Source organism: Dreissena polymorpha, chromosome 7 (genome assembly GCF_020536995.1).
Source record: "Dreissena polymorpha isolate Duluth1 chromosome 7, UMN_Dpol_1.0, whole genome shotgun sequence".
NCBI lineage: Eukaryota > Metazoa > Mollusca > Bivalvia > Myida > Dreissenidae > Dreissena > Dreissena polymorpha.
In genome coordinates, this window is record NC_068361.1 from 100,233,020 (window position 1) to 100,248,030 (window position 15,011).

At 34.2% G+C, this 15,011-nt stretch overlaps 1 protein-coding gene across 1 annotated transcript in view; it reads left to right on the top strand.

The window, feature by feature from the left end:
• The window catches only part of LOC127839969 (uncharacterized), a 28,728-nt gene extending 13,991 nt beyond the window's left edge, over positions 1 to 14,737 (top strand). The window contains exons 2-6 of the mRNA XM_052368361.1: positions 9,921 to 10,031; positions 10,693 to 10,893; positions 12,466 to 12,510; positions 13,135 to 13,240; positions 13,342 to 14,737. Coding sequence (XP_052224321.1) covers positions 9,921 to 10,031; positions 10,693 to 10,893; positions 12,466 to 12,510; positions 13,135 to 13,196 — 419 coding nt within the window. The 3' untranslated portion in view covers positions 13,197 to 13,240; positions 13,342 to 14,737. The remainder of the gene's footprint in view (positions 1 to 9,920; positions 10,032 to 10,692; positions 10,894 to 12,465; positions 12,511 to 13,134; positions 13,241 to 13,341) is intronic.
• Positions 14,738 to 15,011: the final 274 nt, after the last annotated feature.

The window sequence follows — 15,011 nt, forward strand, 5'->3', positions numbered from 1 at the left end:
GAGTCATTTTTTTTCATACAATGTTTCATTGTTCACAAAAAACTTATTTGTTTAATAAGAATAATATGTTCTCAATGGCTTAAATTGAAAAGCTTACCAAAACCATGTAAAATATATGTTGTTTGTGTCATTTGCGAAAAAACGGCATTTCCTATGTTTTTGGTCGGCCATCTTGGCGGCCATCTTGGATTTAGACCCTGTGGGCATGACATTTTTCTTGGGAACAAAATTTTTCTTTTACCCAAGATAATGTAGAACATCATCAGCATATTTAAAAAAAAGGTTCTAATCATGCACCGTGGACCTCCGTTCCTACTAGACTATAACTGGTGTCTCCACAGGAACAATATTAACCCATCCTGACATGCAAAATAAGGCCCAATAATTGATCGATCCCATACATATTTATATTGCCTGTTGCAAAACTATAAAAATCCCTATACGTATTGTTCTGTCTTGTTTGCGGCAAGAAAATTTCAAAACGATATTTTGATGTTTTTTCCATAATTATGTACATTTAATTTAATTAAATTTATACTAGCTTTTTCATCTTCAAAATATATTTATACGAGTATAGCCCAAGTGACCTTTTATTTTGAAAACTAAGCTCGCTTATATTCTTTAATAATTCACTGAATGGGGCTTTTGGAACATTTTCCACACCATATGATGAGGTCCCAGACTTCTGATAATGGTTAATTGCTGCATACTTGAGAAGGTTTTGCTTTCTATCTCCGCATCTATGGTGATAAGTCTTTTAAGGTACATTCTGCTTTATTACATACTCAATAACTGCTTTTATATCACCGAATGCATAGGTATCTAGCACTTTATAATAATGATTAAACAGGATTATATCTTGAGAGTGTTGAATTTCGGACACACTGTTTGGAGAAATGACTTCATTGTTTTACAATATGCTTTATTTGTAATGAAATTAAAATCTGAGTATTTGGCGTAAAATTACTCAAATTAACAACTTCACAATACTGCTACAACGAGAACACAGTGAGATGTCACAAATTGTATGTAATGACCAGACATCTGCCAGTGTATATATATCGGCGCAGTATCTGATCATAACGAGATAATTGGTTGTGCAGTATCTGATCATAACGAGATAATTGGTTGTACTGACCACATACATCAACACGAGATTATTGATAATTCTTTGATTAAACACCCTGAAAAAAATGCGCAAGCGGAAAAATCCAGAATCTGTGCACACAATTGAATAAAAACAAGTATTTTTACCAAGAAAATGTAGTTTATGTATTGACCATTTAAATGAAAGTATACATTAACTGCTTATTTTGACGGCGTCATATTGTGTTGGCAATATCGTTACGTTGCTGAATTTTCAAAAGATTGAAGGGTTAAAATCAATTGCGGCGTTGGGACGCACTATAAGAAATGGCCACACATTCAGCCTCGATCTAGAATTGTGCGAGTCACGTGACTTCGCGCTTTTAGCTAATTGTGAAAATGGTATATTGCATTTGCAATTATGGTTTTATTATTCTTACATATAAAAGAATAACAAAATGCAATATTAAGCTGTAATATTGTCTCTAAAATAAAGTATTGATATTGGCTGTGTTTTATTATTGAATGTTAAATTAAGGAATCAATAATATCTACGTTCTGATATGTCACAAAGTTCTTTACTCTGGAAGCGATCGATTTTGAGATGATTTATTAATTGTTATGTACTAATAGAAAATGTAACATTGCGTTCATGTCTCAATGGAATTAATTGAGCGTTAACTGGGTTGCTGTTCTGTTGTCTTTGATCACATTATGTTCTTCATTAGGCATCGCTTTATAACAAATAATACTTGGGCGCTTTGTGGGTTTCTTAACGCGGCATAGTGGATTATACTTTATAATCGGTAACTATTTTTTACTGCGTAGTAAGGTGGCCTCAATTTATTTATTGTATGTATATATATATATATATATATATATATATATATATATATATATATATATATATCAGAAAATAAATGCATTTTAATGTAAAACTTAAACAACTTGAATATGTTCTATGTATGTTGTCTTGTTTAACCCATTTATGCCTAGTGGACTCTATTTCCAAAATTATGGATGTCTAGTATATTTATTTCTATATTTAGAATATTTAGAATATTTCTTACAGAAATTCCGTAAAGCAAACAGCGCAGATCCAGGTGAGACGCTGCATCATGCGGCGTCTCATCTGGGTCTACGCTGTTTGCCAAGGCCTTTTTTCTAGACGCTAGGCATAAATGGGAAAAATAAACTCGAGTGCAGTAACTTAATTTACTTAATTAGATAATTGGTTAAATTTACAGCAGTTAACATCCAAAAATAAATAAAATGTTACAAAAATAGGATGTTATTTAGAATATATGTAGTTTTATGTATTACGAATGCTTTTAAACTAATCTATTCGTCATCGCACATGTTTAAAAATTACACCAATGTGCATCGATATCTTTGTTTGATTTATTTTAATTAGAACTTTGAACTAAATATTCAATTTAAGATGACATATCCCTGCCAAAAATATTTAGTTTTATTGTTAGTGCTGCGCATTTTCTTTATCAATCAAATACAATGCTTGAATTTTAAATTTTGTATAATTTAAATTCCTTGCAATAGGTTATATACTAAAAGGAACATCTAACGCAATACTTAAAATTTGCATAATGTCTCATAAATAACAAATATTTCGTCAATAAATAAATAAACAGTATTATAATGCTTACTAAATTTTTCATCTAAGTTGATCTTCAATTAGATTAACTAGTTTCTAATGAGCTATATCGCTATTAAATAAAAAAAAGTCACAAAATGACACACGTAAAAATATGCCTGGCTACTCATTATCGTTTATGTTCACTAATTGCTTTAATGACAGATTAAAACATTCATGCCATCTTAAATATTAAAGATAAGTGTTGCAGCAACGGATATAAATGAACTTTCTTGTTATAATTGGCGGGTTACAATACTATTCTGTAGTTTTATGCTGTAAAAGTATTTCATATGCATATAAATTAGATCTTCCGAACAAAGACATTTACTGGAGGACAAATCTCACATTTACGACATTTTTGTCAACTCATATTCGAGCATTTAATACTGGTTGTCTCCGTGTTAAGTCAAAATAATCCATAAAATATTCGTATGACATTATTACTGCTAATATACAAATATTAATTGTACCATGATACAATGGTCATTTGTTTACAATTATTTTCGAATTGATGAATTTACAATCACATTTAAAGAAATTGTAACTACTTATGAGTGAATTTTAAAACACATTTACGTTTTTGCACTAATAATAATTGAGCATTGTGTCTTTTACATCTGAGTTATAATTTCCAATATAATATTGGAAAGAAACTTATACAAATTATACAAAATGATCCATAAAAGCTTGTATTGGTAGTTACACGGTTTTATGTTATTGTTAATCTGTAAAAATGTACTCAAGATTATAGCGAGGATTTCAGTTTTAAACAATCAATGTTATTTGTATAAGAATATCTTGCATTTCAAATTATTTTTGTACACGAAACATTGAGAATATCTGCCAGTAGATTGCCTTTGGAAATCGAATATTAACCCATTTATGCCTACCGTCTAGAAAAAAGGCATTGGCAAATGATGCGGCGTCTGATCAGAGTCTGCGCTGTTTGCTTAAAGGAATTTATGTAAGAAATATTGTTTATATAGAAATAAATATACTAGACATCCCTAATTTGGAAATACATTAATCCGATTTAGAAGGATGGGAGAGTCCACTAGGCATAAATGAGTTAAACCGAAGGTCGCCAGTGTTGTGCAGCAATAAAATACTTTGACTTCACATAAGAAATGTTGATATTTTAATTGTCTAATTGGGAAAAGTAAAACGATCTTAAAGGGAAACATACTAACGGCATCTACTAGGATGTATAATTATAATATGCATACACTATGAGAAAAGTAATTGCAATTCATTATTATGTATGTTATGGAAACTTCGAGATCAAACTCTTTACAAATGAAATGGAATAAATATATGTTAATTAAAACATCAAGACTAATACTCACTCCTCGATGGGGAGGAGAATGGGGTTATTATTAAGCTCACAATTTTAATGCACCAATTTTAGGACTTGATTAACATTACACCGGATTCCTGCCGTTGCTCACGGAGGAGGGGGAATTCTCCGTAGTGCTTTTAATGTTTGTGGCCGCACTCGTGAGTCAAATAATTCAGGCACATGTTCAGTGTCTGCCCAACCCTGTCGGCATAATGGTTGTCTACATCCAGATCCAACATGAAACTATGTAGCACTTGTGCCATCTTAATATTGCTCATTGGTCATTGTCGACCTGAAATGGCTTGCAGTCACCCAGGGGCCGATTCCTGTCACCCTAGGGTTACTTCAAGCCGATTCATGTCATCCTGGGATGACTTCAAGCCGACCGGGTGACTAGAATCGGCTTGAAGTCACACCATGGTGACATAAATCGGCTTCTAGTCACCCCCGGTTGACTTCAAGCCATTTCAGGTCGACATAACCCAATGAGCATTATTATCAGCCTCAATCAAACGCATCATTGTGTTCATATCACTGAATAAGCCTAGTGCAGTGTTCTTGCCACACAGGATCTGCCATACTGATGTTGCCAAGTTGCACATCTCTGTCAACATTTTTAAAAACCATGTGTTGTGCTCTGTGTTGTTGGTTATTTGTCCATCTACAAGTGTATACACATTCTCCACACTTAATCATTTTGGCTGCTGTCAGTATTGCGAACAGCATGACCACTTGCAATGCGATGTCCACCGTTCTCTTTTGATGGATGATTAGAGAATTTGGCTGTCTTGACGCACATTTAATAAGTGCACAATGAAATTACATACCCATTTCGCTGTGGTACTAGCCGATAAATGAGTGATCCTGTTACATCTCTCCCTATCCTTTTCCAGTTTTTTCACGACTAGACAAAGGCATTTAGCCTCAATTTGTTTAAGAGCTGCCCTTAATCTTCTTGTACCTGGCATTGCATCCTTGTCAAACGGGAGTCACACCTTTACAACAGAAAAGCCTTCTCTCTTTCTTCTGATCTTCATCGTGTGTGTGTTCGATGACACTCATACTTACACGCCACTCTTTCTCCAGTGATTGCGGGCGTATATGGTCATGGAAATTCGTAACATTCTATGGATGGTGTTCAAAGAAACACAGAACTCTGCGTCATGGTAGAACGTTATGTAGACTTGTTTCGCCTCTTCCCATGCTGCTTCGGTTGTGGTCATTCTCCAAACGCCCATTTCCATGTAGAACCGAATCATTCCTATGACACTCTATGAGTGTGGGGAATTTTAGGGGGTGGAAAATTCATAATGTATTGTTGTATAATTAATTCCCCTGACTAATTTTAGCAAACAAATGTCAAATTGATTGTTAAACAAAGCTAGCTAGATAAGGCTGTGTTCTTGACAGCTAAAACCTAAATGGGACTAATTAAAATGGCGACTGACACAAACCAAACCAAATTACGCTATTATAATATCATTAAAAGATCATGATTTTGCATGAAAAAAGGGACATAACATACCAACGACAACTGTGTAGCTGTTTTCTGCACGTGAGGTAAACAGAGTTATCTGTTTGGAGGTTTTGACGGTTTGTTTGCAGTAAACAAAATGTTTTATGTAAATGTGTTTTTATAACATTAGAACTTTGTAACATCAGACAGGTGAACACACGTGTTGTCTCAAGATGTTATCTTATGTTTAATGAAGAAAGAGAGAAACAAGGTTAAAACAAACACATTTTAATTGTTTGGGGTGGGGTGGAGTCTAATATCATGATAGGTACCAACTTCCAATTTAAATATCTCCCAGATGACTTTATAAACCATTCCTCAAATGGGTGTACTCATTTCCCTTTCTTTGTATGTTTATGCCATTTATCATCCTACTACATTGATATTTTACTATACGTATAAAAACGAAAACGCAATGTTGTCCTTGTCTTTGTGCTCACAGTTCAATTTTCATGGGGAAGAACATCAGGCAATACATATCTAAACAGCTGTAAAATAATGTAAGGTCATAGCCCGTATTCAATCAGAGTAAAACTATTGAACATTCTTAAATCCATAAAAAAAATCTGGCTGTTTCATGTTTAGGCTTTTTTACATTAAATGTTTAATATAAGTCATTATTGATAATTTGGTTACTAATGTACTCTTTAGTAAGCAGAAAACATGGGATTTCTTTTTTTGTAAATTAGATATGAAAATTTCCCTTATATTCAACTTAAGTGACGATATCCTTAACCGACTTTGAGAATCTGGTCTTAGTGAATAGGAATTTCATGTTGTTTTCCAATGTCATAAACATGCACACTGTTATGTTCGAGTTTAAAACGGTTAATTATCTTACAGACCTGCGTCATATGTAAATAATTTAACACTTTCCATTGATAGCAAATACGCCAACACAAACGTTAAAAATTTCAACAAAGGCTTTGTTTAATTCAAAGTCACCTTATGAATTATAAAAATTTTAGTTGTAGTTTCGTTATTGTCGGTTAAATGTATTAAATAAGTTGACAATAACGATTGAATATTATATTAAATACAACGCAAACGAGGAAAAAAATATAGACGTGTGCATTAAATAAATGTGTTATTTAAATTAAGTTAATATATACGCACAAATGGAAAACTATAGCTGTCTGCATAAAATAAATATGTTATCGAAAACCAAAAAAATAATGATCGCTTGAGATTGCATTTACTCAAAATTTCGAAAATTCGAAAAGGTTAGATTAGATAAATTACTGTAAAAAGCGTATTAATATGATAATTTATAGCACGTTTTGCCATTTATACTTTTTTATTTTTGTTGTACAAGCATAATGCATTTGTTTTTATTTAAGCCACGTGTGCTATTTTGTTAGACTCACACAAAAATTAATTCGGAATACTTAAATGTGCACACTTTTACATTTCATATCAAGAACAATGGACTATCGTCTTTTGTGGCCATGCATATTCATGTTTGGTAAGAGTTTTTCTTTATTTCCAGTATGTGAGGGTATAATAAATACTTGATTATTATAAATACATGGGTCGTATTGCGATAACAAAAATTGCCAACAATTGTGCTATATGAATGATATTTCAAATATTAACGAAACCTAAAATACGCGTATAAAAAGTCCTGTTACTAAAAATATAAAGAAATAACTATTTAAAATACTTACGAGTACGTCTCCGCCATGGCAAACCGGTATTTAGTGTTACCTTTGTCTGTGCAGGCATTCGTGTGAATGTGCTAGTGTATTAGTGTGTGTGGTGTGTTAGGTGTTGTGTCCTGCCTATAGTTATGTCGTTCATTATTCCCTAAATCAGTTAGCACAAGTTATCATCCTTTATAGACAACGTATCGCGTCGAACAACCGTACGCATATCATCATATAAATATTGGGAATGTACATGCTAGTGTCTTTGTTGTGCAATAATGGGAATAACATTGGTTCACATGACCAAATTTGAAGACGACGTTTTCAATAAACAAAACTGTCGCTCGCTTCAAGGTCATGGTTACCGCGGAAAGTTGGAAGTCTTCATGTTCTTTGTTTGGCTATAGTGACATCACATTATGGTGGCTGGTCAATACCTTTGTTGTTCCTTATGGAATTTCGCCCTAAATTCGGACAAATTATCATAATATCAACAAAACGTATCGCGGGCAGCGAACAAAACAACGGAAACGTAAAACTTTAGCTCGCCTTAATGTCTCAGTCGACACATATAGTGTGTTCATATTCCGATATAACTATAGTGAGGGTTCATGTTTGTATGCGGTCAGAACTTTCTCGTGGCTGACGAGATTTTAACAATTGTTGTCTTAAAGCCTGGGAAATACAATGAAGAATCCCTTTCTTATAATGGAAAACAGCGTGCCCATTTGACATGTTTAAATTATTAATATACTGAAAATAGAATGTTAACTGAATTATATGACGTGTACTTGGATCACTTATTACTATTCAATATTGCTTTTTATAATTATTTTAAAAAATGGATTCTAATTTTTTAAATTATGTATTTATCTGTGCGTCAATTCTTTTGTATTGTTAAATAATGACGCGGGAAAACATTTACAAACAATTTTCGGCGTTTAGTTATATTGTCAATTACTTTTTTATTTAGGTTTTGACAACCGGATGGTATTAGCACTGCGCTGGAATGGTCGACCTTCAGACAAATCGCTTCAAGTCAATTTAAATGACAACGAACCATGCTTCAACTCAATAGTTTCGCTGTTAGTTTCCGACCCAGTTTCCGACCCTGAAGGAACCCTAAATTACAGGTAAAACTTTTGACGCATACCCGAGAGTCGATTGTTTTCGGTCCGATCGATATTTGTAATATAAAGTTAGGATTGCGATAAAGAACGCGGTGTGCAACAAAATGCTCACGTTCAACTCAAGGACATGGATTTTCCAAAGTTGCCAGTCTAGTGTACAGGCAAAACGCACAGGTTATCAATAGACTAAGTTATAAGTCTCATTTAGGTATTGTTCTCATGCATGTACATTCACATTCTTATCAAATACAACCATGGTTTTGGTATTGGTAATACAAACCTTAACGACATTTGTTTAGAGATTTACAAAACCATAACCACTTACACGACTCAGTGATGTCATTTCCACGATTTACTAGGTGGTTATAACAATGTTTTTAGTCGTTCGCACGAAACAAAAATATGAGTCGTGTTTTGAGAAAACTGGGCATAAATCATGTGCGTTAAGTGTCGTCCCAGATTAGCCTGAGCAGTCCGCACAGGCTAATCAGGGACGACACTTTCCGCCTAAACTTGATTTTCGGTATCGAGGGACTTCATTGAAACTAAAAATACCATACAAGCGGGAAGTGTCGTCCCTGATTAGCCTGTGCGGACTGCACAGGCTAATTTGGGACGAAACATTACGCACATGCATTATGCCCAGTTTTCTCAGAACACAAAAATATATATCGTATGTCACTCTAAGCCACCTTTTGTTCAACCTATGTGAACACATTTTAATACGTTTCTTTGAACAGCTTGGTGAGTCAGACTCCGGACGGACAGTTTACACTGAAAGGGGAAAGAGTAATGTGTAATGACAGTGCCCTCAGAACCAAAGGTCACGTGACTTACACACTAAGTGTAAGGTAAGACGTTGCTTCAAAACAGATGAGCCTTGTTCTGAGAAAACTGGGCTTAATGCATGTGCGTAATTTGTCATCCCAGTATTAGCCTGTGCAGTCCGCACAGGCTAATCAGGGACGACACTCTCCGCTTTTATGACATTTTTCGTTCAAATGAAGACTTTTCTAAGCAAAAGTCCAATTTAGGCGGAAAGTGTCGTCCCTAATTAGCCTGTGCGGACTGCACAGGCTAATTTGGGATGACACTTAACGCACATGCATTAAGCCCAGTTTTCTCAGAACACCACTCATATGACGAGTAGTCATGCCTTTGTGTCCAGTAAAATGCGCTGGGCTTTACGTATCTGCTCATCCATAGAAGAGGTAAAAGGGACCGTTTGGTCAAATGGCAAGTGTTATTCTTTATATGTCATGTATTTGAAATAAGTGAAAACCATATCTTAAAAAAAGGAGTAAACAATCCGGACTAAATAATGCAAAAATATATTTCTGACAAATAAAATATAAATGTAAATGATGTATTCATATCTTAAGTCTGAATGATGTATTGTTAACAATCAGATTTTGCTTATAGTAGTCCGAATTTGGGTGGGTGGGCACTAATTATAAATACACTTTGTTTGATTTTATAATTAGATAAGATTATTTAAAATATTACTGATTTATTGGTTGAAACATTTCATAATTATTTTCAAAAACAGAAAAGTCTGTGAACAATTTTCTTTCATGTGTTGCTTACTTTTGTTTCAGAGTATCAGACGACATAGAAAGTATTAATGACACTTTCAACGTGACCGTTATTGGTTTACCAAGTAAGTTTCGAATATCATAAATGTTTGGATGAACATTTGCATGTTAAAATTTAAATAATTGAATCGTACATAAATATAGGATCTGGCACGACTTGTCATATCATACCATATTTTATTAAACGAGTTCAGGAATTTTGTCAGTTAGCGAGCCTTTGGCGAGCTTACTAACGAATTTCCTGAAGGAGTTTAATAAAATATGGTATGATATGACATCGAGTGTCAGATCTTTTTTATCACATGCTTTTAAATGAGCAAATCAAATAAATATTTAACGTTACGCAAACATAATGATAAATCCCGAATGGTGTTTACATTTCGGGACGTCATTTGATGTTGCAACGTCATTTCAGCAAAATAACAAAATGCGATTGGTCAATAAACGAAAACTAAGCAAATGGAAACGCTTAAAAATGTTGTATTACACCTATGTAATATAAAAAAATATGAAATGGTTGTATTACATGGAAAACAGGGTATAGCATGTGATAATATATAATAACAATGTATTCTTTCTTAACATATTTTCACTGTGAATGTATCATATCGTATGAAAGTTATATAAACAATTCTTTTCAACGTTAACTAGTCTGTTCGTACAAGGTTTTTCTTAAATTGATATATTTGTTGCTTATACAAATACAATGAAGGCTCCTGAATTCAGCCACATCCACCGAATCCACATCAACTGTGACATCCACGGCACCGTCGACATCCACGGCACCGTCAACATCCACGGCACCGTCAGCAGTTGTCAACAACTGTGCATCAAACCCCTGCCAGAATAATGGAACTTGCTTTTCCGATGTAGGTCAGTTCCGGTGTGAATGTCAGATTGAATGGACGGGCGAGCAATGCCACAAAAGTAAGTACATAAGCTCTGTATGTTGTTCAACTATAGCTTACTATTTAGTTGGTGTGGAAATTAAAATAATTTTTAGATTTATTTTTAATTTCCATTTAAAATGACACTGTGGGTATACTTCTATTACATTTTATAGCAGTAAACGTTTATTGAAATACATGTATTTTTTTTTGGGGGGGGGGGGGGCGGGAGGAGCGGGGATTTTCGTTTCGTGGTGGGGTGTAAATTTTGATCATTTTTAATCACATCACAATTGTCAAGTCGGTTAAAATATCACACGTTTACAATTCATGTGTTATTTAACAGAATTGTACCCTGCTATGATCTATAAATTCTCGCAAAAAATGTTTGTACATGTCTTGGTGATACATAGATGCACATATGTAAACAAGAGTTTGTGTAATGGTTGGTGTTTTGTCGGCGTTTAACAATGGCCTGTATTCACCAACAGATTCTTACACTTAAGTCTAAAAAAGAATATTCATCAAATTTTAATGTTCTACAATTACTTTATAGTTGTTAAGTCTAGCATGGCAGTTAACACCTACAAACATATAAGTCTTCATTCACCATATTACGCCAGTATGTATGCAATTGTGCAAGCATTTGTATCGAGTCTCAGACTATTCGATATTCTTTTATTTTCTTATTTAGTCTAAGAATGGATTGGTGAATATGAGCAAGTGCGTTTAAATACCGAAATGTTCCGAAATGTCCCAGAGAGTCTAGGTAGTTTCGTCATTAAAATTACGTCACATGAGGTACGTCATCAATTGCGTAATCAATTGAATGAAAATAAACGTACGGAAGGCTGTTTCTGTTTAAATTTTAGTAGAGGACTTAAATAGTATGTTATGTGGTATAAACGATAACACACGGCAGAGCAGGGCCGGGCGTCTAAAATCGGCCATAGCCGCATAATGACCCTCGAGCCAAAGGCCCTCGGGCCGTTATGTCGGCAGCGGGCCGATTATAGACGTCCGGCCCAGCCCTGCCGTGTGTTATTGTCTAAATACCTCATTGATTGAGGGCCAGAAGTGATAATCGGTCCGCAGAGTGAATAAGCGCCCCGAAGGCCGTAGGCCTGAGGGCGATTATTCACTCCAGGCCCAATTATCACTTGTGGCCCTCAAGCAACGATAATATCAACGTCTTTAATACTTTATCCCCATTAACTGCACTTTTTGTTACAGAACCCGCTTTCCGTACTATAATTTTCATTCAATTGAACACGCAATGTATTACGTATGAACACGCAATGTATGACGTATGAACACGCAATGTATGACGTATGAACACGCAATTTATGACGTATCTCATGTGACGTAATTTCTGTGACGAAGCACAGTTTGAGCTAGACTCTCTGTATTTTAGGGACAACAATTCCGTCGTGGAGGATTTATATGTAACAGTTAAACATTTTTTAGCATCGAACGAATCCAAAACTTATTTCGGATTGTGTGTTTGTCATGCATTATTAGGAATCAATTTTGGACGTCTATTTACGCACGCGCCTTTAGCCTCGTTTTGACAGAGTGCGATTCATATTTTGTATATTATGAATTATTTCAGAGAATGAGAACGGCAGCTTTTCGGTGGGATTAAAAGCAATGAAGTGTACGTACTTATAATCGTGTTTTGTTTCTTTTCTTAAATCGGTTGACTGTTATAGATATACGAGTAATGTTTCGATTATCATTTATTAAGTGACTATATTTTCAAAGAAGTATCTTTGGACGGGAGAATTATGTAACATTCAATTATTAACAATGGATCCAATTCAGTAGCTGTTTCTGCATGGTTTACTGTAAATCTCCAATGGTTTCTTGTATTTTTACAACACAACTATCACCGAAACGTTTTTATTTAGTATACTGCAGTACTTGTTACGCACCCAATGATATTATTTGGCCGATAAGTTTTAGTCTTCATATGTTAGTAGAAAGTTAATAAAACGAAAAACTTAGCGAGAACAACATTTTAAACGAAATAAAAAGCACGCCTTGCAACATTTCCTTACTATGTTGTATGTCATTGATATCTGTAAACACCAGAAATGTCATTACGTTAAAAACGTAGGACTGTAAAAAAAGCAAATGTTATCATATGTGAACAATATTATGAGCTCTTTTCTTACGCGCAAATACAAAATACATGATACTTTTCTTGACACGCATTTCGCCAAATTATGTTTATCATGTCCTTATTACATATACATATTTGTTTGTTTTCTTATTTCAGGTCTTTCTTTCTGTCTCCCACTTGTACTAGGGCTGTGTGGTGGTTACGGACGGCCGTTCTAACAAATTCGTTTTAGCATGCAAACATGTAACATCGAAAGCGTCAGGTAAGTTTTAAAAAAAAGATCTTTGTCATCGAACTTGTCATATAACTCTTTATTACTCTTTATGTGAGATTTATGAAAGACGTACTTCTTATTTATTTCAGTTCAGTAAAGGTTTCGAGATGGAAATTGTCCGGTGACTTCCCCTGTTTTTCTGCTTTCAATCTTATTCAACATGGGAGACAATCAAAACAGAGAAACATTCTTGATATCACGACTACTCTACCTGCAATCGCTTCATTCGTCGTGTTGCATATTCTTTAGAAAATCAGTTTTAATGATCTTTTGCACATGTTATGGCAAGTTTTAGCGTTCGGTTGTTTGTATTTGTTTTTGTTGCGCACAAAGCAGTGTGGCTCTCGAGAGTATTCCTACGGTAGTCAGGTGATCGGCAAGCATGGATTACTCCAATCTCCACGCAGAGTTGTCGTTCCTTTCTCTCACAAACAGTCTCTGCCATCACAGGAAAATCCTACCAGATTTGGTAGGATTTTAATTTTTGTTTAAGTATTATATTATGGAAAGTGGTATGATTTTCTTTTATATTTTGAAAATCGTGTATAAGTTATAGTTCAAAATTGATAAAAACTAAAAACTTAATTAAAAATATAATAAAAAATAACAACGGTAACATTATTGTACAACGTGGCTAGGCTATCATCACGTGGTTCGTTATGAAGGCGGGGATTTGATCCAGCTATGCTGGTTCCAGTTGAATTTCTGCGCGGAGGTTGGGATAAGTATTTCTAAGCCAAAATAGTTCTACAAAGTTAACATCCGAAACCAACACATCACTCTAAAAAAGTATGCAAATGACCACACCCGTCCTTGTTCACAAAGATTAATTTAACGATCGACAGTGGTGTTAGTTGAGCTTAATGTTCCGGTATAGCAAAGAGGAATATACAAGAAGAACTCAATATTTCGATAACTCATAAGAAAATCATAAATCCAGATGGTCATGCAGACCTAAATTTTTTACCGATAAAGAGATGATATAATTCTATTGTTATAGGTAAATTGTATATGTGTATCTAACTAATACCGTTCAAATGCGTCCGCATCTGTATAGGGATGAGTGCTATTTTATGTTCAAGCATGGGTAAATGTAATGGAATATATTTTAGAATTACTTTTGTAGAGGAGAAGCTAGTACTTGTTTTGATAAATTGTATGACACATCTGGTCAATGAACAAACTGCCTATTTTTCAACATTGTTTTAAGATGAGTCAGAACCCACAATTGCTTATGAATAACACAATGCGTTTAAGTTAGTTTGTTTTTCGTTAGACATTACTGTACATGATGTGGTATATTGTTCACGTTTGCATGCAAATTGGGTTAAACTGTAATTAAGTAATTACAAAACTGTTGAAAATAGTCGAAAATGTGTTGCAAAATTATGTTTACCGTTAATGAACAATTATTTTAATTTATAAATATATGATAATTGCTCCATTGATAATGACTTTATTATGCTTAGATTAAACTTAAGGTTTAATGTTGACAAAAACTGCGGATTTAAACATACGATTGGATGAAAAAGAAACTCTCGGTCATCTTTAAGACTAGTGAAGATAATGTGATAAGTAAAGTCTGCATCACTTTTTGCATATGTTTTCACAATAAAATGGCGAAAGCTGTGATATGCTTCTCGTAAAAAATGTGTTCAAAATTGGGGTAGACCATATTTAAAGTAAATTTTCTATCATGAACAATGTGCATCACTGGTATCCTTCTTCACAAACAAATGGGTATAACATCCGTGTCTGT